A 24,560-nucleotide genomic window follows, 5' to 3' on the forward strand; every position below is an offset into this window, starting at 1 on the left:
GAGTTTAAGCGATGTAAATAAAAGTCGGGATTAGTTTGAATTGGCGACTGAAGGAACACGTAAATGTTTTGAAGGTTCCACGGGATATTGACAACTACACTCTAAAACCCTGCAGCTGGAAAGAAGGAGAAGTATTGATGTGACATGATTGACCTCGAGAAGAATGGCAGATGTCAAGGATTATATAAAGAAATTAGGTAAGGTTGGTTGTTTTAATAATTCCAATGTTCAAGAAGCTTGTTCTATCCAAAACATCTTTGAAACAGGCAGTGCTCTTAGATGAAAGGCCAACCATCTGAACTCAAGCGCGAAAGTGGCACATTAATGCGAATTACCAAAACAATTACATAAATATTATATATAGATAGATAGATTGATAGATAGATACTGAGACTGACACACCCTCCAGAGACAAAATTCCAAAGCCAGATTTCGGGATCATGTGAACCCAAAAATCTAAATCTAACCTTTCCTACTTTCTATTTATTGTCTAGATGGGGGGCAAGCCCCCTGTACCCCCCTCTATTACCACTTCTTGCCAACAGCCACAGCAATTTTGTTATAGAAATATTTGTGACACATACCTTTAAGATATGTGAGTGTGTGTGTATGTGTATGTGTATATGTATGTGTATATGTATGTGTATGTGTATGTGTATGTGTATGTGTATATATGTGTATATATATATGTGTATATATATGTGTATATATATATGTGTATATATATATGTGTATATATGTGTGTGTGTGTGTGTGTGTGTGTGTGTGTGTGTGTGTGTGTGTGTGTGTGGGCATATATATATACACATTCTTATGTGTGTGTGTATAGGTATATATATATATATATATATATATATATATATATATATATATATATATATATATATATATATATATATATGTGTTTGTATGTATATGTGTATATATATTCCTATATATACGTACACACACACACACACACACACACACACACACACACACACACACACACACACACACACACACACACACACACACACACACACACACACACACACACATGATAATTATTACAATATTTCATATATATATATATATATATATATGAAATATTGTAATAATTCTCATGATAGAATCTTGTCATCCATTTAAAAATATCTTAGATTTTAAGCTAATTCTATTCAATTTTCAGTTCACCCAATAGCAGAGATCAGAGAGCGGGCTCTCAGCTCCCTGTTACAGAAGGTGAATTTTCAGTTGATTACAAGCAAAGGCCTGGGAGAGCATGCAGATTTTCTACCCAACTTACTTAAACTTTTGGATCTGGGCCCACACACTCTTCGGAAAGGAGTCATTGACCTGCTGAGATTTGCCCTTGAGGTTAGACCTGAAATTGGACTTCTGGAACTTTTAAGAAATATTTGTCTTTTTAACCACAGCTAGTTAATGGAAAAAAAGTTAATATAAGACCTGATTTGAGAATAGCTTTACTAAAACGGAAAAAAAATGCTCTCAAATAATTGGATTGAATGTAATATGACTTATTGACACCCATTACTCTGGGTATTTATACAGGAGGAGATTGCCAGGCACCGGTTCCAGTCTCTAGGTGGCATTCAGTACTTAAGTAGTTTAAAGATTGTTGCTCCTTTGGACATTGTTCCTGTTATTGGTGAGCTAATACAGAAGCTTCAACCATCATATGTTGAAGAAAAACATGAAGACCAGATAAAACAGGTAAGACTTTTTTCAGAAGTTGATGAAAATAAATAAGATAATTTGAAAGATATTCTTTGTATGCATAATCTTTGTTTATTTATCTGTATGTAGATGGGGAGGGAGGAAAACAGGGAGAGCAAGAGGAAGGAGATAGAGAATAAGAGGGAGTGTAACAGTTTTTTTTATTTTTTTATTATATATTGTACTCTTGTCACAATATATATTACACTGTATATATTCATGTAAAGAAGAATGAGGAGAAAGGGGCATGGTAGTACCCCTTGTGTGAGTGTGTGTGTGTGTGTGTGTGTGTGTGTGTGTGTGTGTGTGTGTGTGAGTGAGTTAGGGAGTCAGTGAGTGAGTGAATGAGTGAGTGAGTGAAAGAGAGAGAGAGAAACATACAAACAAACAAACGGTTACTAATTAGTGAACATGTATAGTTTTATGTTTTATGATTGGTGTTATCTAGGTATTAGGCCTGTTAATCCATATTTTATTGTTCACATTTATTTTAAGGAGAGTGTATATATATGTATGTGTATATGTATACACATATATACATATGATATATATTTGTATATATATATATATATATATATATATAGATAGATAGATAGATATAATATATATATATATAAAATATATATTATATATATATATAATATATATTATATATATATATATATATATATGTATGTATATATGTGTGTGTGTGTGTGTGTGTGTGTGTGTGTGTGTGTGTGTATGTATGTATGTATGTATGTATGTATGTATGTATGTATGTATGTATGTATGTATGTGTGTGTGTGTGTGTGTGTGTGTGTGTGTGTGTGTGTGTGTGTGTATGTGTGTATATATATACGCATACACACACACATATCTCGAAACATAGACACCACTAGATGCCTTCCTCACAGCATAGACGTTCCATGCTTGCAAGGCATTATTCACGACTGCAACATGATTACGAGTATGGTCTTGATGCATATATTTTGACATGGCTGCCCACACGTTTTCAACTTGGCTGAAATCCTGAGATCTGGGTGGATGTGACAAGTGTGATGTCAGGATGTTCACAAAACTAATCTTAGACAACACTGCTGGTATGAATGGGGTTGTTTAGATAAAAGGGGTCTGTTTCAGGAAACACCATATCCCTAACTGTTGGGAGGAAAACCTCCTCAAGGATTTCTATATATCTGCTGCCAGTAAATCAGCCAGGCCCAACATCTGTTACTTCTGACACCATTTGCATCCACCCAAGCAACCCTGCAGTGATTCAGCCACTCCTCCTGCTTGCGATCACATTCTCTTGTTCAAATCTGTTGATTGATAACACTGCATTAAATATAGAAATAGAGATATATATGAAAATGTTTTAGCATTTATTTCCATGAAAACAAACCATCTTTCTTCTAAATATTGAGCGAAGGGAAATAGGAGGGGAATGGTGGTGTCGTTACCTACCTGGTGTTTTGTTGACGCTATACGTATCTTGTAGTGTTGGTGCCTTCAGAAAAAAGTTTTCTCGTCATAGAAGGCCTGGGGTTTGTCTGCATATTGCAAGCCATAGTTCATCCTTTTTGGGAATCAGATCATGTCACATTGAATCCTTCATAGGAAATCCAGAACTATTTGATACATTATGAATCACAATGAGACCAATTCGAACCCCAAAATACCAACCCTTCCATAACAGAAGGTTCTGTTCATTATTGAATGTTTCAACACCCCTCCTAATGATAATTTTCTGTATACATATACGTATATGCTATATATATATATATATATATATATATATATATATATATATATATATATATATATATATATATATATGTGTGTGTGTGTGTGTGTGTGTGTGTGAGTGTGTATGTGTTTGAGTATGTATATATATATTTATATATGTGTGTGTGTGTGTGTGTGTGTGTGTGTGTGTATACATACATACATACATATGTGTGTGTGTGTGTATATATATATATATATATATATATATATATATATATATATATAATTTTTTTTTTTTTCATGTATATATATAATTTTATATATATATATAATTTAATTAATTTTTATCATTATTGTACTCTATAGATTAACAGCCTCCCTTTTATTTAAAGTTCCTATTCAGAGCTCCTCGTGCTACTCAAGTAAGGTTTGCCTCTCAAAATGCAGCTGAAACCTCCACAAGCAAAGACAGCAGCTTTGCCTCCATCATCATCAACAATAACCAGTACATGTGAGTTTAAGTTTCCAGTCTATTTGCTCATTTATTTTTCTGTCTCTTAGAAAAAGGAAGACCACAGTGAGTGTATTTCAGATAAACAGTTAGATATAGTATTGCTGCTTTTATTTATGTTTTCCCAAGTATCATATGTGCATTTGTGCTTTCATCAGTATTTTCTATTGTGTTGATTGATTTGATTCTTATTTGATCATTATTGGTTTGTTTTAAACCATTCATATATATATTTACAGTGAAAACGTTGACAATTCATGCCTGTGTGAGAACAGCGAGCATGAACTTCCTCCAGTAACATACAAATCACCAATTACTTTTACAACTTTCCCATGGCAGGTAAGCTTGTATTGATATGTCACTCTAAGAGTATGTACGTGAATAGGGCTTGTGCTTCCTTGTTTTAGTACAGCCAAAATTTGCAGGGAAAAAAAGGTGTTATTTATTAAGGGTTTCATGAATTATTCTTTCTATCCCCATCAGTAAAAGCAAATATAATTCTGCTCCTTAGGCCTTAACAAGCAGTGATCGCCGTGTCTTAGATTCAACGACCCAGTCATTACTTAGTCATCATGAAGCAGTGGTGGTTGCAGCTCTGCATTTCCTTGACACTGTTGTGCTCAAGGACTTCCCTCCTGAGGTGTTCCTTCAGCGGCCAGCAGTTGTACAGGTCAGAGCAGGTGTTTTATATGACTTGATGCAATAATTGTTATCTAATCAATTTACACCTGTGAGTATTTTTTACTCCAGTTTCTGAAATAAAAAATATTTATGGTGTTTTCTATGGTAGGCTGTTTATGGCTGTGTTGAAGAAGAAGGTGAGAATGCCTGGCGTGTTCAAGGACCAGCATGTGCCAGCCTCCTCACCCTGACAGAACTGTTAAATATGAGAGTGTCTCACTTCATGGACCCTCACCTTTCCCCCAGAAGCCAGCAGGTATATAACCATGAATGGACCTATTTAAGTATTAAATACTAGAGAAAACTTAAGATATATTATTAAACTGGTTTTGAACCTATCCTTGCCATTGATAATCAGTAAAGATCTATAATAGATATTGAAGATTATTTTCAGGAAATTCAAATGAGTAATTTTACTTTCAATCTAACAATGCTAACAGGCACAGCATGTACATACATGCCACGCCCACTGTCAGTTTACTTTTTTAATTGTTTTACACATAGATGGCTACACTTGTACTAAGTCACCAATGAGCCAATTACGAGTACAGCCTGTCTTGCCCATTTACCCTTTTCCTTGATTTACAAAAATATTTTAGGTTATATTTAGTTTGCTGTTACTAATGTTTATAACATTATGGTAATTATGATTTATAATTATAATGTGCAGAGACATTTCATAAAAATATTAAAAACTGAGCTCAGCATTTTCCCCATTTTTTATTTATTTTCCCCGGTAGCATGTCACTAAAGGCCAAAGAAAGATGAAAACATATTTTGTAACCTTTTTTAGCAGAAAACATGTTTTTACTATAATCTAATCCAAACCAAGGATAAATACAATTTATTTAAAGGCTTTAAAGGCCATGGATATGTTGATATCTCAGCTTATTACAAAAGGTATTTCATAACCATTGTATTATAACAGAACATGACACCAACCTCGTCAGGCATGGCCACCCCATGCACAGACATGACGAGGGGCAGCTGTTGCTCATCCTTTGGAGATCATTCAGAGAACTTAGGAAAGGGAGATATTAATGTAAGGCACAAGGGAGATGGACAGGACTGGAGTGGCTCCTTGGACAGTATTGTACATGTAAGTATTGGTCAGGTTTTTTGAGATTTAAGTTGCAATTAAATGTGCATGTTCAGCTTAATTCTGCTTAAGTTCTGATACTTCAACACTTCGTACATATATCATGTTCATTCTTAGCATAAGTACCATTTTTTTGTAATTGCTTTTAATCTTATTCTACCTGACTTCATGTTTTTAGCAACATTATTTTCATATTATTTCTGTCCATACATTTTGAGATTTGCTAAACTATAAAACACTTTTAATTCCAAAATACTGTTAAAAACACTTACACCCCATATCTTCTTTTGTTTAATATGTTACTTTAAGAGTCTGCTTATGTATAGCCAAGGGGCAGAATCTTAGAATGCCTGTGAGAATAAGGTGCTTAATGTGGAATAACAATGATGATCCTGCAAAACTTTTTACCCCAAACAAGGGAGTTCTTGCATGCAAATGGAGACCATACTGATAGGAGTTGTGGAGTGCATGACTAATAATAAAAAAAAGCACCAGAAATTAACTGGGATGTGATAGCAAGCAGCTGAGAAGGAATCACTATTTTTAAGTAGGGTTTCACTACATCAGAAGATGTAGCTAACATTACTCTGAACACCATATAATATGCTTATTGTTGTTTTCACAGTTATTTAGGATTTACTGAAAGAAATTAATACACATAAGTTTTTTTTTTTTTTTTTTTTTTTTCCAAATCAAAAACATAAATATTGATGTCTGGCATGCAGTATTGAGTGTAGGAAAAATATTATGTATTTTAATTTTACATGATTTCAGTAGAATTTTGCACAATTATTTTTAGCATTATATCCTTTACTTTAGTGTGCAACCATATTGTTATTGATTTTTCCAAGGTTCATTGTTTGTCTAGAAGCTTTTTGGCTGTATGCATCTGAACTGTATTCCTGGGTTAGTTGGTCCTGTATATGTTTCACATATGTCAGTAATAATTTTTATCTTCTTATAAGTAGACTGATATAATTTTTTATTTCACCATTCAGCTATCAAGCACAACAGTACATGAAGCAGATGATGGAGATGAGTTTATACTCTTGGGAATGCACCAGATACCAGTGACCAGCCACTGTGTCCATATCATGAATGTCATTTGCCCTTTACTGGTTTCTCCGCGTCCTGCTATCCAGACTGCCAGTCTCCGTCTTCTCTTATCGTGCCTGAAACTCCTGGATCGTTGCTTGGAACCAGAATCACTATGGCAAAGCGACAGTGATGAGCATGATATCCTGGAGGCAGTTGGTGGAATCAGAAGGGTATATACTCATTCCCATTTCTAAAGTATTTTTGTATATCTGGGGAGAAAAGTATGTCCTAAATGATCATTTGTAATATATTTATATATCTATGTACTTTTGTATTAAGGAACCTGCTCTTGTATTTCAGGTTATAAAAAGTATTGCTCATCTTCTGATAGCTACCTTTGAATGGAGAAAAAATGCCAGATCATCAGCAGATTTGGAGAAATATGTGACCGATACAAACTGTCTAGCTTTGTTGTTAAGTAATATTTTCAAGAATTTTGTACCACTGGAAGCTTCTTGCCAGGTCAGAGTATAAACATAATTTTTTGTGCTTAATGTAAAAACTTATGAACTAAACTGATTAATTCCATGATACACGTTATTTGTATAATCTCTTTGATACTGCTTCATTGGATTACAAGACTTGTAATTTAGATGATGTCACATCAAACTATATAGATTACTCTTACAATGTAGAATTATGAATTATGCTTCACAAATTTTTCTATATAAGTTTAGGAACACTTTATTTGTTGGCTTTAAACTTGACAGCAGTTTATGAAATATAAGGTACATATGTATGACAATAAAAATTTAAACCAACTTTATGCTTCCAGGTTATAGATCATGATGTAGCTAAAAGCTTGGTGTCAGTTTTATGTGATGGTGGTTTCTACATAGAGTACAGCAAGCATCATGCACATCTCCTTGCCCACCTCAGTAAAGCAGAGCCCACCCTAGCCAAGCAAGTCAAGAGCATCACCTTTGCTGCCCAAGGTCTCTGTGCCACATCTGATTTCCTAAGGACTTCCACCTCACAGCTTGCACAGTTCCTTGAGCTGGCTGAAAGATCTCTCCCAGTGGCGAGCATTCACCAAAGCACTGTGTTTGTAGAGAAGCTAGTAAGAGGATTGGCAAAGCAGGTTGCTCTTGGAAATGTAGATGCAGAGCAGCTGGAGAGGATGAGGCAGTTGCTTCTGCGAGTTTTAAATTATCCTGATGATGTTTTAAGATCAACAGGGTGAGATGATATCAACTGTTGATATATTTTAAACTGTGAATTTGGTTTTAATCATCCTGAGCATTTCTTTGCTTTATGAAGAAGTGTGTATTCTTTTATAGATGTTACTGTAATACATAATATATTTAATTTTTGGGTGTTGATAACTGTAGAACAAACAAATTTCTAATGCATATCTTGTTTTAAAAGAATTACATTGATTCTAAAAACAATAATGATTTTATACAGGTTCAAGTGTGTTTTAAAGTTAGTTGAAGGAAGCATTGGAATATCACAAGTAGCAGATACATCTCTTAGTAGATCTGCCAGAATATCCATTCTACTTGCACCATCTGTCATCAGATTTCTTCTTTTTAGTGGACTGGTTGATGAAAATGATGAGGTAGGAGTATACTGTGACATACTGAGCTTTTTATGTTATTATTTACTAACTTTGCAATTGCTTTATATATGTAATTGATATGCTGGAACTGTTGGTTTTACTAATGGCATGATCAGATTCACTCCATGGAAATTTTTGTCATAATTGACATTCTACTGTAAAGATGATGATAAAGTACTTCATTGGATTATAATAATCAACAGGTGGTTCAAGTAACAAAAGCCATATTGCTTGCCCTGTTTCGTGGCAAACTGTTGATGAGTCAGACCGTGTGGGCTAGTGCTGTGGAATGCTGGCGTGAATGTCTCCTCGATCTACAGTATTTAGCAGATTCAGACACCAACCTTGGTCGAGCAGTTGCTAATCTTCCTGTTGAGATTTATGGAAGTAACAGAATAGAAGAAAATTTTAAGGTATGGAAAGAGTTTGCTGTTTAGTACTTGTAGTTTATAGTTAAGGGCAGATTATGTGGTATATAGAGACTTTGAACAAAAAAAGAAGGGAAAAAAGTATGGCACTGCATAGTAGAGACATAAAGCACAGTTATAATTGAAGAGAAACAGAATGTTATCATGTATTATGATTCAGAATGAAAGAAGGATTTCCTTGAAATATAATTTCTGTTGATAACTAGCCATCCTGTGGTCAGATTAACATTGCATCAGCTGGCTCTTTTTGTTTAACTTTTAAAGTCATACCCTTTGCTTTTCATTTTTTTAGGCTCTGATGAACTGTCAAATTATTCTGGATCATTGTCATATTGTCATAGAAAGAGCCAGAGCATATTACATGATGAATTTTGAATTTGTTTTCTCAAGACTCAAGAATAAAGTTAATTGTTCATGTCTTCTGGAATCACATTTGCTTCACCCCATGCTCTTTTTTTTTTCTTTCCTAATATTTCTATATTCTTTTCCAGATTTTAAGGTTCCACCTCCAGTGCTTATACTCAAAGGACAGAGAGATAAGAGTCCAAGCCCTGTCACATGTGGTCCACAGACTGGCAGCGGAAACAACAATCTTTGTCCCAGATCCACGCAACTTCCACTTGATGACCCACCATGACTTACTCATTAACAGTCAGCCAATCCATCTACTTCTTAAAGGCAGAATATCAACAGAGGTTTGTCAAGATTGGTGGTATTATAATGTATATGTATCAGTGGGATCTATATATAGAAATAACATCTCTGTTTATTTTGTAGTTATTATTTTAAGTGAATTCAATTTTACATGGAGGGCTTTCAAACTTCTTTAAAACATGAAAAATGGCAAAATTAGAGTAAGAAAGTCTATATCATGCATTTTATGTACAGCACTATGATTTTTTAACTTCTGGTTTGTAATAGTAAAAAAGAGATTCATGAAGGCCTCTATTAAATTCCTTAGTCTATGCACATTCTTTAATTAGGAATGTTTTCATAAAGTAGTCACAATATGTATATCAACAGACAGGAAGATTGGCAAAGGTGGTGGAATTGGTGATGAGTGCTGGCGAGAGTGAGGTGCGCAGAGCAGCATGGTCACAACTGGCTTTCTTCCTAGAGGACCCAGCCCTTCACCAACCCTTCCTCCAGCTCTGCTCCATCCAGTACATTGTAATGAACTTTGTAGGCATGTTGAAGGTAAGCAGTGTATGAGTAGATGGAGAGTAATTTTTCTTAAACCATTACTGATTAAGCAGTGCTTTTAAAAAAAATGGAACCATTTCACCATTTTGGTTAGGTGTCTTGATAGTATCCATATGTTTATGCATTTATTTATAGTTAATTGTCTTGCTTTAACTGTTTTTATGATAAAAGTTAACCCTAAAAGTTAACTTATACTTTCTTTATCCACAAACTGTAATTTTTTGTTTTTTTGGGTTATCCCAATATTCACCTGGCAGTTTTGAGATCAATTACTGCAATATAGTGTAATTTTTTATGTGGTCACTAAAGGTGAAAAGCATTCTTGTATGATTACAGTTTTAGTTATTAATTCATCAATATTGAGAAAAGTAGTAAGGGAACTCCAAGCTTCACATATGGCTTGAGGACAGCAGCTTATTGAGAATGGCTGCATTCAAACTCTTTCATTTGGCTTTTAGTTGGTCTGTTCTGAAACAGTTAAATAAGTCAAGAATAACATGGAGGTAGATTCTGGTGTATACATATCTGGTAATGAAAGTGTGCTGTACTTATGGACAAGTTTGCTGGAAAGATCATAAATACATCAAGCAGGATAGAACATTCTGATTTGCAAGAAAAACAGCAGCTTCATGAATTTGGTAAAATAGCTGTACCTCATGTGATTACTACTAATATTTAATATTTCAAGGTAATATTAGCAGTATTTAGGATTCAACAAAAAATCAGTCTAAGCATAGTGGTATGAATACTTTACTTTGCCAGGGGATCACTAATGCTGAGAAAGAAAATTACCTTAGTAGCACTTTAGTTCTTTGTAATCATCTACGCTTTCACAAAACAAAGCGTCCTTGTGAAGCTGTAAGTATACTTCCAAGTAAATAGATGTAAATAAGGTAGAGGATTATAAAACAATATAGAATTTTTTGCTATGCTTTGGCACTTTGAATATAATCTTTTATCCTATATACATTTCAGCATGAAGAAGCATTAGATTTGACTGTAGAATTTATACCAGGAGCTGTTGATGTGTTACGGCTTTTGGCAACTCACTCTCAAGACATCAGGCAAACATTAGCACGCAATGAAGAGCTTCTGTTGTGCTTAGTGAGAGGTAATGTCTTTTTTTTTTTTTTTTACAACTTTCTTTTCTTTTCTTTTTTAAATGCAGTTTATCACTGCTTTGACTTATGAATCTTTCTTCAGTCTAACATGTAACCCATGTGTCTCTGTACTCTTCTTAATCCCTCAATGACGGTATTAGAAATCTCTCAGCGTCATAGACTCCAGTGGGAGTAGGAGTCCACTATATATAGCGGACCTTCCCACTTGATGCGCTATAGCACATTGCCATGCATATAGCCGTACCCGGCAGATCAACTGGTTTGTTATGATGGCTATACACATGACCTGGCAGTAATGGGTTAAGAGCTCTGTTCTCAACTTGTTTGATCCAGGTGCCCGGCTGCCCATATGGTCCAAAATCTGGGCATTTGGCTTCATTGATTGGTGACTCTTGTGGGTAAGTGGCTGTAGGCCCATCCCACATTCACACTCGTGGGCAGGTTCAAGATTCCTTTCCTCCCCTTTGTAATGTTATTACCTCTTTTTCTGCAGAAGTATTTTTTTTTTCCCTTTTTCCTTTTTCCTCTTTCCTTTTTTCAAGATTATAATTATCAATGGATAAACAATTTGTATCAATGGACTGTTTTCATTGCACAGATTTCATATCATCTCCCTAGGTGCCCTTAAACTCTATGCAATAACAATAAGTAACCTTTTGTTATTTGTGCCATTTTATTAACACATTCATATCAATTTTTTGTAATACACCCTGAGCCAGCAATTACTCTGGGCAGGAATAGGATCCTGTGCATGGTGATCTTCTAGCCATGGCTCACAAATGGTAAATTTCACACTGCTTCCTAAATGCCCATTGACTCTGATCTTTCTCCTAGATCTTTGTGCATTCATTGTGAGTCATTCCTGTCACCTAGGCCTTAAGCCAAAAATTTTCTTGTCATTTCTGCCCTTAGCCAGATTTTTCCATATAGCCACATCACTTGGATCCAGTGGATTATAAATGACACTGGTAAATGCTCTACTTGATTTACAACTATATACTTTTCCACAATGTTTGTTTTTCACTTTGGTAAATTGTGTATCACATTAGCATATTCTTCCCCCATCCCCTGACACTTGACCTTCAACCTCAGCCAGTAGCCCACCATCTTTCCTAGCACACACATCTAATGGATCTACAGTTCCAGTGTGAAAAGGCCCATTCAGAGCAACAGACTCTTTTAACCAAGGGACTTTTGAATATACTCATGCAAATGACCTGTGAGTCACATTTTTTAGCTAATTATGCAACTCCTTGGCCATAGGAGGGCAAAATAAGCTCAGTTTCACGGAGTTGACTGGGGTCTTACTGGTGTGGTAAAGTGTTAACGCTTCCACACCAGGGGGGGGGGGGGGTTATTCCTGCTTTGCGGGAATGTGTTAACCCATTCCCGATGAGCATGGCATGTACGTACATGCCATGCCCACTGTGAGTTTACTTGTTTGATTGTTTTTGCACATAGATGGCTACACTTGTACTAAATCACCAATGAGCCAATTACTACCTGTCTTGCCCGTTTACCCTTTTCTTTAATTTACGAAAATATTTTACATTATCTTATTTTGCTATTACTAATGTTATAACATTATAGTAATTATAATGTTTATAATAAAAATAATACCATCAATATTGAAAGGTGAAATCAGGTAAGGCAGAGCCATCTATGTGTAGAGACATTTCAGAAAAATAAAAAAATGAGCATAGCATTTTCCCTATTTTTTATTCATTTTCCCCAGTGGCAATGGGTTAATATGTATATTTTTCACAATTTCATTTCTTACAGTACTATTAATCAGTTGTTAAGAAATTAAACCAAAATAAGTAACAATAATGCTTCTGTTAGAACAGCGCATCATGTATGTAATTTCTTTCAATTCTGAAGATATGTTGATGAGATAACAATATCAGTTTTGGATAAGATAGATTTGTCCACAGTAGTTTATAATATTTGCATCAAATATAATAATAGACAAATGAAGGATATGTATCTTTTAATGCTTTTTTTTTTTCAGTTGCACATCTCTATTATGCAGAAGAACGAATTAGGGGTCAAGCATCTTGTCTGATGGCTCTGCTTCTCTTTGACGAGATCATACAGCTGGATAACGTACAAAACAGAAAGGAAAACGAAATGATGCTTGGAGGCAAGGATTTTATCAGGGTGCCGGAGCTGTTACCAACAAGACTCCATTTACCCTTCCTCTTTAGTACTTATCCCTGGCATGAAGAGGAGGGTTTTTGTGAGGAGATAAGGACCTTATATCAGGTACTTCAGGAGGAAGACTGGGAAGTTATGAACCTCCTTAAGTCAGTGTGGGCTTCAGTGTGTGCAGGAGGGTTAGAAAATCTAGATGATGAGCGAGGCCAGTATGATACCTTCTCTGACAACTTGCAATTGACAGCTAGCAATGTGGTAATGCTGAGGTCATCTGTCTTGAAATTGGTAATCAGTAAGCATTTGCAGAACACAGAAAATGCCACATCTCACCATGAAGTAAAAAAGAACGTAAATGCTCTAAGCTTTTCTCTTCTGCAAAATCGTTTACTCTGGTCAGAAGTGCCAGACTGTCTTTCATCTCATGATTGGAGTCAGTCTCTCAACCGTTTCATTACTGGGCGGCCAAATTCCACAGTGGATGAACAGCTCCTCACTCATGTATTGAATGCAACTAGCATGGCTCTGAGGGTAAGTTGAATTTTCAGTAATAGATGCATAATAGAAACTGTAATGTCATTTTCATTATTTTCAGGGGTTAGTAAAGAATATATGTGTGTGTGTGTTTATTTAGTTATTTATATTTATATACATTTATGGGTCTATTTATTTATAAAGATATGTGTATATATATATATATGTGTGTGCCTGCGTGCCTGCGTGCCTGCGTGCCTGCGTGCCTGCGTGCCTGCGTGCCTGCGTGCCTGCGTGCGTGTGTGTGTGTGTGTGTGTGTGTGTGTGTGTGTGTGTGTGTGTGTGTGTGTGTGTGTGTGTGTGTGTGTGTGTGTGTGTGTGTGTGTGTGTGTGTGTAAATATATATATGTGTGTGTGTGTGTGTGTGTGTGTGTGTGTGTGTGTGTGTGTGTGTGTGTGTGTGTGTGTGTGTGTGTGTAAATATATATATGTGTGTGTGTGTGTGTGTGTGTGTGTGTGTGTGTGTGTGTGTGTGTGTGTGTGTGTGTGTGTGTGTGTGTTACATGAGAATATATGAAAAATAATGTAAAGAGTACTACACAATGATAAATGATGCCCATTATTAGTTCTTTACTATGAATAGAACACTACTAAGCTAATTATTCACGAGTACATAATTGGATATTCAAGGCGGGTTATTACATTGGTTGTTGTTTTTTTTGTTAGCTACTTTGATTTATATGTAATTAGAATCTTTTGATCCTGAGTGCTGCAATAGAGATTTAATGGATGTATCATACGAATCTCAGATTGGTGGTTCGTCACAGAAGAATGGAAACTCCAAACTTCCATTACTTGTAAAGCTGTTGATGAATGAGCTTGTCAATCAGGAGAGTGCTCTACATCAAACTCTGAGAGTAACAGGTAATTTTATGGAACAGTTCATTATTTAACCCATTTTACCTATTTTCTTCTTTCTTTCTTTCTTTCTTTCTTTTTTTTTTTTTAGAGATGTATTGTGTTTAATTTTTTAATATGTGATTAAATACAAGGGCTGACATTGCCAATCAGTTTTACATACCTATACTTCTGTATTCATTACAAAGAATGTTTTCTTTTTCTCCTTTTATAATTTTATAAACTGTCATCATAGATGTTTGCAGTCATTCCATATATTTCTGATTTTTTTTTTCTTTAGTATTTTCTTTTTTATGACTTATTTACATATTCCCCTAGGTTGAATATGTTTTTTCATGGCAGTCATTACTTATCAGTTGCTGTTAACAATCACATACAACTCAATCATGATTTGAGAGTGAAATATTAAGGTTTCTCACATTTCAGTATGTAAGATCATTTCCAGATAATTAACAATCCCATCTGCCCTTTCCTTCTAAGGTGCCGCAAACTGGGTGGCAAGTGACCCCAACCCTCGCGCCCTGTTGTCAGTGCGTCTATTCCGCACCATTGCCAACCTCATACGCCAGACTTTGAAATATATAAGTGGAAATCCCTCCTGGCAGGACGTGGACGAAGATTTTTCTTTGGATAAGCTGGTGGAGAGCGTGACCACAGCTCTCCTGCCGGTTCTGAAATCAAACGATGAACTCCAGAATTACAATTTGGGTTAGTTGGAATGCCTTCTGCTGTGAGAGTCTGCTCGTCTCTTTCATAAATTTCCTGAGTTTATTTTTTTATTATGTATTGCTGTCTTTATTATCATTGAATTATTTATTAAGTAAGTAGACTGCAAAACGATTTCCAACTAAAAACTAGTAAGTCTCATCTTATATTTAAGCCTCTGGAATGATTAGATATAGAAAAATAAGTTTTATACATCATTTTTATTTCTACACATGCAGATATATATTTTGAAAAAGGGGAAATTCTTTTTAATATTGTGGTGATACTCACTCTTGAAGGATAAATAGAATTAATTGCATAACTTTTTAGGAAGTGATGTTCAGTATTGGGATTTATTTTATTTTATTTTGTTTTTTTTTCTACAACTGCTATTATTATTATTATTATTATTATTATTATTATTATTATTACTACTGCTACTTCTATTATTACTATTACTACCACCATTACTACTACTACTACTACTACAACTTACTACTAATAACACTACAATATTTACTACTACTCCTCCTCCTCCTCCTTCTCCTCCTCCTCTTACTGCTACTACAGAACCCTTTTTCTGAAAAAATAATAAATGGGATTATTTACTTACCTTATGTCATTACTAATTCTATTAAACTTTATGCATGTCTTTCCACAGATGATTTTTAGATATAGCTGTATGCATGATGTTTTTATCTTTTTACCTTAGCAACAGCTAATTGATTCCTTTCTTGTGGTTTATCTAAATGCCCAAGAATAGCATAGTTTATGCAATTTTTATTTTCATCCAGCGGTGCTTGGTTGCACGGTAGAGTGTGTGGCTCATGTGACAAACACTGGATGGCCAGGAGAGGAAATTGCATGTCAGCTTGCAAGAGGCTTGATCAGGTTTGTGTTTAAATTTGTTTGTAAATCTTGTTTTATTTTAAGTATATTTGTACTTCTCTGAGTCAGCCTGGTCTGTTATTTTTTTTTTCCTTTTTTTCTTTTTTTCTTATGTATGTATATATATTTCTCACTTGAATATCTATTTTTATTTGAATATGCATTTTCATTTTCTTGGGGTAAATGTTATTACCTTATACATTTATTCTCTTATTAAGACCTTATTGTATCCCTCTTTCATCTTTCATTTCTCTTAAATAATTTTACTTTGCAATTACTTTACAGCACCTCTCCAATTGCCACCATCTCAAAGCAAATTTTTTTCTTCCTTTTTTTTTTTTCTTTCCGTCCACAAGGTTGATAAGTACATTCCATGTTGGCCGTGGTAGAGCCCACAATTCCTACATGGGGAGGATGGTGACCCTGTCTTCATCCCTTGCTCTTATCCATCTGCTGTCACATCCATCAGGGAGTCTCACACAGGTAATGGTCTCTGTCAAGGCATGTAGTGTATGACTGCAAAGCATATTGCAGAATCTTGCTTTCTTCTTCTCTAATAAAGAGTTACATAATACATGAAGTATCTATTTTTGGTCAACCGTATGGTCAAGTTAGTAAAAAGCATTTTTTTTTTTTTTTTTTTTTTTCTTCACTTTGTAAACCTAAACCATTTTTTAATGAATTCCAACCACAGGATATTGGGTCTTGGAGTGTTGAAGAGCAAGGTGACTGGTCGTGGCTAGTGTCACTGTGGGTTTACCGAGATCCAGTCGTGACAAGTACTGGACTCACAGTAGCAACGGCATTAACAACTCAGCCTCAGGGAACCCAGCTCCTGCATGAGAGTCTTACCCAAGTGTCTGGAGGAGTGTGGGGAGCAGCCCTTAGGTTGGTTTGCTTGTCTTTGTTATGGTTATGATGTTAGCTTTTAGGATTTTCTTTTATTCTGAATAGTTGGTTATGGTGTTGATTTGTGTTCTGACTGCTAACAAATCTTGAGTTTGATTTATAAATGTTTTAATAATCTCATGAAAGGAAAGTGTTAGAAGTCCTCTTGAGCAAGAAATTACCTGATTTTATCATAAATACTGGTTAGTGGGGCTTGGATGACCTTACATTGTTATTAGTAGGTAAAGCTCCTGGATCCTGGCTATTATATATTTTTGTCTTTTTGTTTGGTTTGATGAATTTGAAAAGTCACAATCTTATTCCATTTATATTATGGCAGTGTTTCTTTTGTGTATTATGTTCAGAATAATGGCATGTAGTCCTGACATTTATGAAAATGATGATAAATATGGTTGGGTAATGATGTTATACATAGTTTATATGCATTGCTTTAAGGACTTTCAAAGTAACCTCATTCATCCACACAAGCTATCTGCTGGCTTCTGGTCGGAGTTGCCTTGTCCGGACACTAGCTGCGCAGCTCCTCATAAATTTGACAGAGGAAGAACCTACTGCCAATAGCCCATGGAGGTTTCCAGTTGTTTCAGACACTCTGACTGGGGTAAGTATTCAAGGATTAATTGTGCTGAATGTATTTGTAAGGTTAGAGAAGTGAAACTATCCCATTTATTTACTTGTTTTGTGCATATGAATATTTGCATCATGCTGTACCTTTGCTGATTTGTGTGTGCGTGTGTGATTAAATACAAGGACTGACAGTGCCAATCAGTTTTACATACCTATACTTCTGTATTCATTACAAAGAATGTTTTCTTTTTCTCCTTTTATAATTTTATAAACTGTCATCATAGATGTGTGCATGTGTGTAGGTGTGTAGGTGTGCATCTGTATGTGTATAAGATGTATAAATATATTTTGCATGGGAAATTTTTTATACCCATTCATACTTCAGATTGACTATATTTGAGAAATATGGTATTTCTAATATATATTTTTGTATTGTTTTACATTAGAAGCAGTTAGCTATTTATATTTGAAAGAACAGAATTTCAGTTTAATTTTGCTTGTTATTTTTTTATTTAAAAAAAAGAAGAGTTTTAAAGCTTCACACATGTGGAAATATAATGTTATACATTAAGTTCCAGGTCTTAAAAACAACATTTAGGAAGCAATTATTTTATTAAATTAATCATATTTTCTCCAGGGTTCTGTGGAAGGGGTACCAGCATTGATGGTACTGTTAAAGCACTGTAATTTCTTCAGTGTAATGTACCTATCTATGGCAAAACTATGGATTTACCAAGAACAACCTGTAGGAAACACTCATGATACCCCAAATGCTGCCTGGGACCTTTCTCTCAGCAGACTCAGCTCCTTTTGTGCACCAGGTAAAGATCATTTTACTTTCTAGATGAATTATACATAGTGGGCCCCTTTTACATCTTTCATTTGTATGAGGCAGCCTCGTACATCAATGTCCTGGGGAGGTAAAGTCTTTATACAGAATTATACATTTGATTGGTTGATTGGCTAGATGAGGGAATAGAGATCAAGGAAAATATGAGATGAATGATCACTGAAGGCAGTACATTTATTAACCATAATGATCTATATGACATGACAATCACATGAAAAAAAGAAAATAAAATACACAAGTAACAACTTATGTTGCTTATTATCATTATTTTATGGACTGCCTAGGGTATTGATATGGAGTCTATGCAAGGAAAACAGTCTATTATCATCTGGATAAAACAAATGAAATGACAACTATAGACATTAGAAAATGGCATAAAAGCTAAAAAATGCTTGTACAGAAAAAGAGAAAATAACATTGTAAAGGGGAGGCATAGAGGCTTGTCACTGCCCAGCCTACAAGCCACACACCTGTCAAAGTGGCCACTCAAGCAAGTCTAATGCCTGTATTTTGGGCCCCATGATGACAATGAAGCTTCCAAATTGAATTCAGTAACATGAAGTTGGAATAATTTTTGTGGTGTTGTTATTGTATTTATTCTCCTTGGCTTTAGATAAACCCTATACTAAATATATATGATTTTCAGCTCCATCCATGAAACTGTGCTAAAAAAGAAATATACTTTACTGCCAATGGGTTTTATCCAATTTGTGAAAAATCTTAATTTGCAGTTAATACAGATGACCTTGGAGTCAGCCAGAGTGAGATTGGATCCGAAGATTACAACCACAGCACGCCTTCACTAGTGTCATTGCAACTTTATGAGACCCTTCTGAGACTCCTCAACAACATCTTGCTTCTTAAGCCTTCGCAAGTTATTCTAGAGCTTACATCACATGGAATTATATCCCTGGTGGTCAAGTAAGTAGTGTGCTTCATTAGACTCAGCATAGAAGCAAATGCTGCAAGTAGCCATTTTGAGGTTTTGAGATATTCATAGCAGTTCATCTTTTTGTCTTAAACGGGTAACTACTCAGTTTGCAGATACTTAGATAAGTGTACAAAATTGATATATATCTATTTTGTATAGTTATCATTTAAGGTTTTAAAAATCCCCATACCAACTTGGCTGATTGCCTTCCTTGTACAAGTGTGCATTTTCAAGGCATATTTTAATTCATGTAGTTATAAAGGAATTAATTTTACCACTTGAAATATGTATACTATAAGTGATAAAAATATATTTGACTGATACAATTCACTCTTTTTTCAGACAGCTCCGTTATGTGGTGAGCCTCATCCAAACCTCAGAGCTTCACCTAAAAGTAGTTGAGACAGCCATGGTATTTTTATGCACGGTACTGAAGTATGACCCAACACAAGTGCTGCCTCTTGCTAGAGATACAAGTCTTGGACATCTCACACTTGTGGTATTGTCCTCAGGTAAATTACATGTTGTCATGTGCGTTTATGTAATATTTGTTTATTCACTTTTGTTGCCAGATACAGAATGTTTGAATATTTAGTATGTGATATTATTTTTTCCTTGGTGTTGGTTTTGATTTTAGGTTTTCCTATTTTGTTTACTTTCTTTTATAAACAAGTGTAGGAGATAACCTTATGTTATGTAAAATATATGTTAGGTGTATATACACAATTCTAGTTCAGTTGATATTATATATACTTAAAGTATTGCTCCAAAATGCAACATAAAATGTCTGATAGAGACCAAACAAGAGCCCATGTAGTGCAGTTCAGATGTTGCAAATAGAATGCATAAAGTAGATGAAAAGATATATGAAATTACTTCAATGTCAATTGATAGATCAAAGAAATGTAGAGTATTCTCCAGTCAGGTTATATTAAAATGGAAACCTAGGAATGATTATTTTTCAACACAGCATCAGTTTTCATTCTAGCACTTCTTTACATTAAAACAGTTAACAAGACTGACAAACAAAATAAAAATATGATATACGCAACTCTCAAAGTGCAGTAAAGTCTATTGAGAATACCGATTTGGTAAGTGACAGAACATCTGTATACTGCAAATGGTACAAGTTGTGTATATAGAGTCAGAACATCCTTATCTTGGTAATGATGATATTGATAATATAAACAGGAGTATGAAGGTAATTTTCTCATATCAACATCATCTTTTATGCTACAGTAGCTGTCCATTATGATTTTCTATATATTACTATTAAATAAGGCATACTGCACAGTAGTTGTTTTTATAGCCAAAAATATCCTGTTTGTTATATAATTATTTTGGTAAAACAATTTCACATTTTACCTGGCAATATAGTATATTCTCAATTATATCCTCTTACTCAGGTTTGGAAAGTCCCTCCATCAACATGGTGTGCCTGGAGGTGCTGACATCCCTTGTATGGGCAGGAGACTGGGGTGCGGCACACATTCTCGAGTGGATTTCAGTCTCCCCTGTCCACACCCTACAGCCAGTAGTAGCCTCTCTCCACAGTACAGCCCCTCTGGGACTCCAGGCTGCAGCAGCTTCATTTATGTCCAGTCTCCTTGCAAGTGTCTATTCAAGTGACGTTACAACTCATCATGATCAGAAAGCTACCCTTGCAAACATCTTAGATGTGCCTGTCAGGTTATTGAATGATCAGGTAACAATTCTATTAATTTTATTGGTTTAGTACAGTAAAGAAGGTAATTTATATAAGTCTTTTAAAAAGCATTATTACTTTTGAATGTGTGAAATAGCATGGTAAGCATATTAATTTAAGATCTTTTTGTATTTGTGTCCTCAGTTCTTTTATTAAACTTATTTTTGGATTCAAGGATGTTTCTCCTGGTTGGGAGCTCTGTAGACATCTGATCCAGCTTTTGTGCAATGAGCATGAAATCAAGGACACAGCAAGCAACACTACGGCAAAGGTAATTTATGCAATACTATTGTATATAGCTTTTACTTGGAACAAATTATGATTTCTTTTAATTAATTAAATGAATTTGCAATAATATCATGCTGCATTTCCACAGCTAAAAGGGAGTCACAATCAAGAACATCAGCACCTCCTCCTCGAGTGTCTGAAGCTTCTACTCCTAGCCTCGGAAGGTGCCAAAGAAGCAGCACATCATCTGCGTCTCTCATTCATTCCATTTCTGATGAGGCCTTTGTCACAGCTTACAAACAAGATCCAAAACATCAACATTCACATCACTACTCAGCTTATGAATAAAAAGGTAAATTATTAGCCCCAGTACTCTCATGATTTGAATCTTTCTTTGCAGTCTGGCATTTCATTACATTAAAATTATATAATCTGGTTTGCAGGAGATCAAGGAAGATGCCTTTATAGCAATTCAACATCTAGAAGTGGCCAACAACTGGGTAAGCGGCAGGGGACGCTGGATGGAAACTGTAGGAGAGGTCTTGATCCCTCTCCTTCACCAGATGTGGACTCCTGCCCTCCGTACTCCTCCCCTTCTCACAGCCATGTTGACATTCATGGTGACAGCTTCTGCTCACCATCAGGGTAATTAATGACACTGTGTAGTCTGATTCATTCATATGGTAAAGAGATTGCATTTTGTTAAGTATCCCTTATTGTTTTTAATTTTCTTTTAATTTCAGCCTGCTTGTTCCTGACACGCACAAGTGGACTGCCAGGTGTAGCACTGAGTGCTACACGCACAAGTAGACCTCTATTAGCATGTGTTACTACATTAGTTTGCCAGCAGTTAGCAAGACTCCCTAACTATACCAGGGTATCACATATAGGTTTCAAAGATCTACCCAAAGAGAGGTTTATTCAGTCAATCTCATTATTAACTAATTGTGCAAGGTTGCAAGAATGTACTCTAATTATGAACAAGGTAATTATCACAAAACAGTCTAGTTTTTTACTTTTTGTCTAACATTGCAATGAAATAAACATTTTATGACTTTAGCTAATTCTTTGGAGAGAAAGTTGGGAACTGTCAGTAGTCATTAAGATTACCATGAAATTTAAAACTTCCATATTAAGCTCACACCACATGCTGTCTTCTTTATGATAATGTTAGATAAACATTATGTCTTTATTATTCTTGCAGTGTGACCTGGTAAGTGCGCTGATGAAATGGCTAGACAGTAAACAGGCATTGGAGGATGGCATGACAGTCACAGGCAGCATTGTCAAGCTTATGGTGGTTCTCACCTCACACCAGGAGGTGCAGATGTCTGTCTGCAAGGTAAGTATTCATTATTTTTATTTTAAACTTGATTTCTTTCACAACTTTTACTAATACAAATATGTACAGCCTTTTTTATTTGTACCTTCTAAAGATTTTAAAGAGATATCCACTGCAGGCTGGGGTGCTCAGGGAGTTAGAATTTTCATCTATTTGCACCTCTCTATTATCCCATTAATCAACATTTCTTATGTTCACTGTTTTATTGAAGATTATCAACAAATAGTAGACATTTTTTTCTTTAGTAGTCATTATTAATTGTTATTGTTTTCTTTATATTAAACAAACTGTCGAAAAAATATGAAGAGCATAAGCTTAGATATTGATTATTGCCACCTTAAGCAGTGAACAGTGAATTGCAAAGGCAAATCTGGATTACTCAGATGACCAATAAATGACTGTAATACATTATGGAACACTGTTTTATATTTCCCACCTGTCAGATGATGGGAGGAAGTACATATTCTGCAGAGATTGTTTCAATTGTAATTTGGATGATCATGTATCTCTGGGTTTCCAGATCTATGGATGGGTTGGCACCTTTCGTGACCTCATTCTCCAACCCAGCCTGAGAATTGAAGCTCTTTTGGTTGCTGCAAACTTATCAAGAAATCACCTGTGTGCTCAAGCTCTGCTGTCATCAGGTAAAGTTACCAAATCAGTGGAAAAAAATATTTTATATATTTTTGTATGTTTTTGTTGTTACTAGCTACATATTTACTCTTTTTTTTCGTCCAAGGTTACATAAGGTTATTCAAGACATTTTGTCATAAAATACTGCTGGTATGTTCTAATAGGTACTTTTTTATAAGAAGTTTACTAGCCACCTCTCAAAAATAGTTTACTAGTTATAAGGTATAGATTCCTAAAAGTTTGGGGTTTAATCCTGACTTAAGAGAACAGTATGTATGGTGAGTTTGGTATAGTTTGGTGTAGTGTAGTGTAGTGTGGTATGTGTATGTACTGATGTTTATCCTTTTATATTACTGTTCATAATATTACTGATTTTGTTAAAATTTCATCCATAACTTTTGTTGTGTACTTATTAGGGCTTTTCAGCTCCATCAAGCTCTGATAAAATAATTGGGTGACAGAACCTTAAAATGGGAATAACTTTGTTGTTAATGCAGGTGGATGATTTATTGTCCTATTATTCATGCAATTATGTTCAAGTTCAAAATTTGGAAAAACAATGGATATCCAGCTAATTTTGCATTGTTTACTGTCAGTATATTGTAATATGATTCACATACAAGTTCCATTGATTTACTAAAACCCTGAAATCACTGTCCAGGCATAAGATATTTTAAACAAGTATTGTAACAGTGGCAGCATTTTAAAGTTCAGTCATTGTGAAAGACAGAGTACTTATTATTTTTTTCTCTGATATTTCAGAGGATATGCTAAAAACCTTCATTGATATCATGGCAAGATTGGAGGAAGAAAAGGAATCATTCCCAGTGTTGTTCATTCTGTGGGGTCTTGTTGCAAACAACCAGAGAGGTCAAGCTATGCTAAAGCAGTATCCAGTCCTTCCTCTGTTAAGACACTTACGGGAATCACAGAAAGAGCATGCTAGTCTCTGTCAGAAAATACTTAATATATTGGATAGATAACATTATATATTTGTAATATATTTCATATATTTTATCATAACTTCATTGTAAATTATATATATTGTTATTTTTACTTTTCATAAAGAGTGTATAACCCATGAATATATGCTTACTTTTATGATTTTGTAAACTTTATTAATAT

The 24,560-nt window shown here is 34.9% G+C and overlaps 1 protein-coding gene across 1 annotated transcript in view; it reads left to right on the forward strand.

Annotated features, from left to right (window-relative positions):
- The window catches only part of LOC125036232 (rotatin-like), a 24,595-nt gene continuing 35 nt past the window's right edge, over positions 1 to 24,560 (forward strand). The window contains exons 1-34 of the mRNA XM_047628699.1: positions 1 to 197; positions 1,172 to 1,359; positions 1,555 to 1,716; positions 3,822 to 3,940; positions 4,180 to 4,279; positions 4,452 to 4,610; positions 4,731 to 4,877; positions 5,550 to 5,720; positions 6,719 to 6,988; positions 7,119 to 7,280; positions 7,594 to 7,997; positions 8,226 to 8,379; positions 8,583 to 8,792; positions 9,299 to 9,502; positions 9,831 to 10,004; positions 10,986 to 11,121; positions 13,143 to 13,816; positions 14,569 to 14,683; positions 15,158 to 15,385; positions 16,177 to 16,273; positions 16,627 to 16,753; positions 16,965 to 17,158; positions 17,648 to 17,780; positions 18,384 to 18,567; positions 19,328 to 19,517; positions 19,870 to 20,039; positions 20,934 to 21,232; positions 21,408 to 21,503; positions 21,609 to 21,812; positions 21,904 to 22,105; positions 22,204 to 22,445; positions 22,665 to 22,802; positions 23,323 to 23,446; positions 24,198 to 24,560. The exon at positions 24,198 to 24,560 is cut by the window's right edge and continues 35 nt beyond it. Of these exons, the coding sequence (XP_047484655.1) occupies positions 164 to 197; positions 1,172 to 1,359; positions 1,555 to 1,716; positions 3,822 to 3,940; positions 4,180 to 4,279; positions 4,452 to 4,610; positions 4,731 to 4,877; positions 5,550 to 5,720; positions 6,719 to 6,988; positions 7,119 to 7,280; positions 7,594 to 7,997; positions 8,226 to 8,379; positions 8,583 to 8,792; positions 9,299 to 9,502; positions 9,831 to 10,004; positions 10,986 to 11,121; positions 13,143 to 13,816; positions 14,569 to 14,683; positions 15,158 to 15,385; positions 16,177 to 16,273; positions 16,627 to 16,753; positions 16,965 to 17,158; positions 17,648 to 17,780; positions 18,384 to 18,567; positions 19,328 to 19,517; positions 19,870 to 20,039; positions 20,934 to 21,232; positions 21,408 to 21,503; positions 21,609 to 21,812; positions 21,904 to 22,105; positions 22,204 to 22,445; positions 22,665 to 22,802; positions 23,323 to 23,446; positions 24,198 to 24,418 (6,432 nt within the window). The 5' untranslated portion in view covers positions 1 to 163 and the 3' untranslated portion in view covers positions 24,419 to 24,560. The remainder of the gene's footprint in view (positions 198 to 1,171; positions 1,360 to 1,554; positions 1,717 to 3,821; positions 3,941 to 4,179; positions 4,280 to 4,451; positions 4,611 to 4,730; positions 4,878 to 5,549; positions 5,721 to 6,718; positions 6,989 to 7,118; positions 7,281 to 7,593; positions 7,998 to 8,225; positions 8,380 to 8,582; positions 8,793 to 9,298; positions 9,503 to 9,830; positions 10,005 to 10,985; positions 11,122 to 13,142; positions 13,817 to 14,568; positions 14,684 to 15,157; positions 15,386 to 16,176; positions 16,274 to 16,626; positions 16,754 to 16,964; positions 17,159 to 17,647; positions 17,781 to 18,383; positions 18,568 to 19,327; positions 19,518 to 19,869; positions 20,040 to 20,933; positions 21,233 to 21,407; positions 21,504 to 21,608; positions 21,813 to 21,903; positions 22,106 to 22,203; positions 22,446 to 22,664; positions 22,803 to 23,322; positions 23,447 to 24,197) is intronic.

Source organism: Penaeus chinensis, chromosome 20, assembly GCF_019202785.1.
Source record: "Penaeus chinensis breed Huanghai No. 1 chromosome 20, ASM1920278v2, whole genome shotgun sequence".
NCBI lineage: Eukaryota > Metazoa > Arthropoda > Malacostraca > Decapoda > Penaeidae > Penaeus > Penaeus chinensis.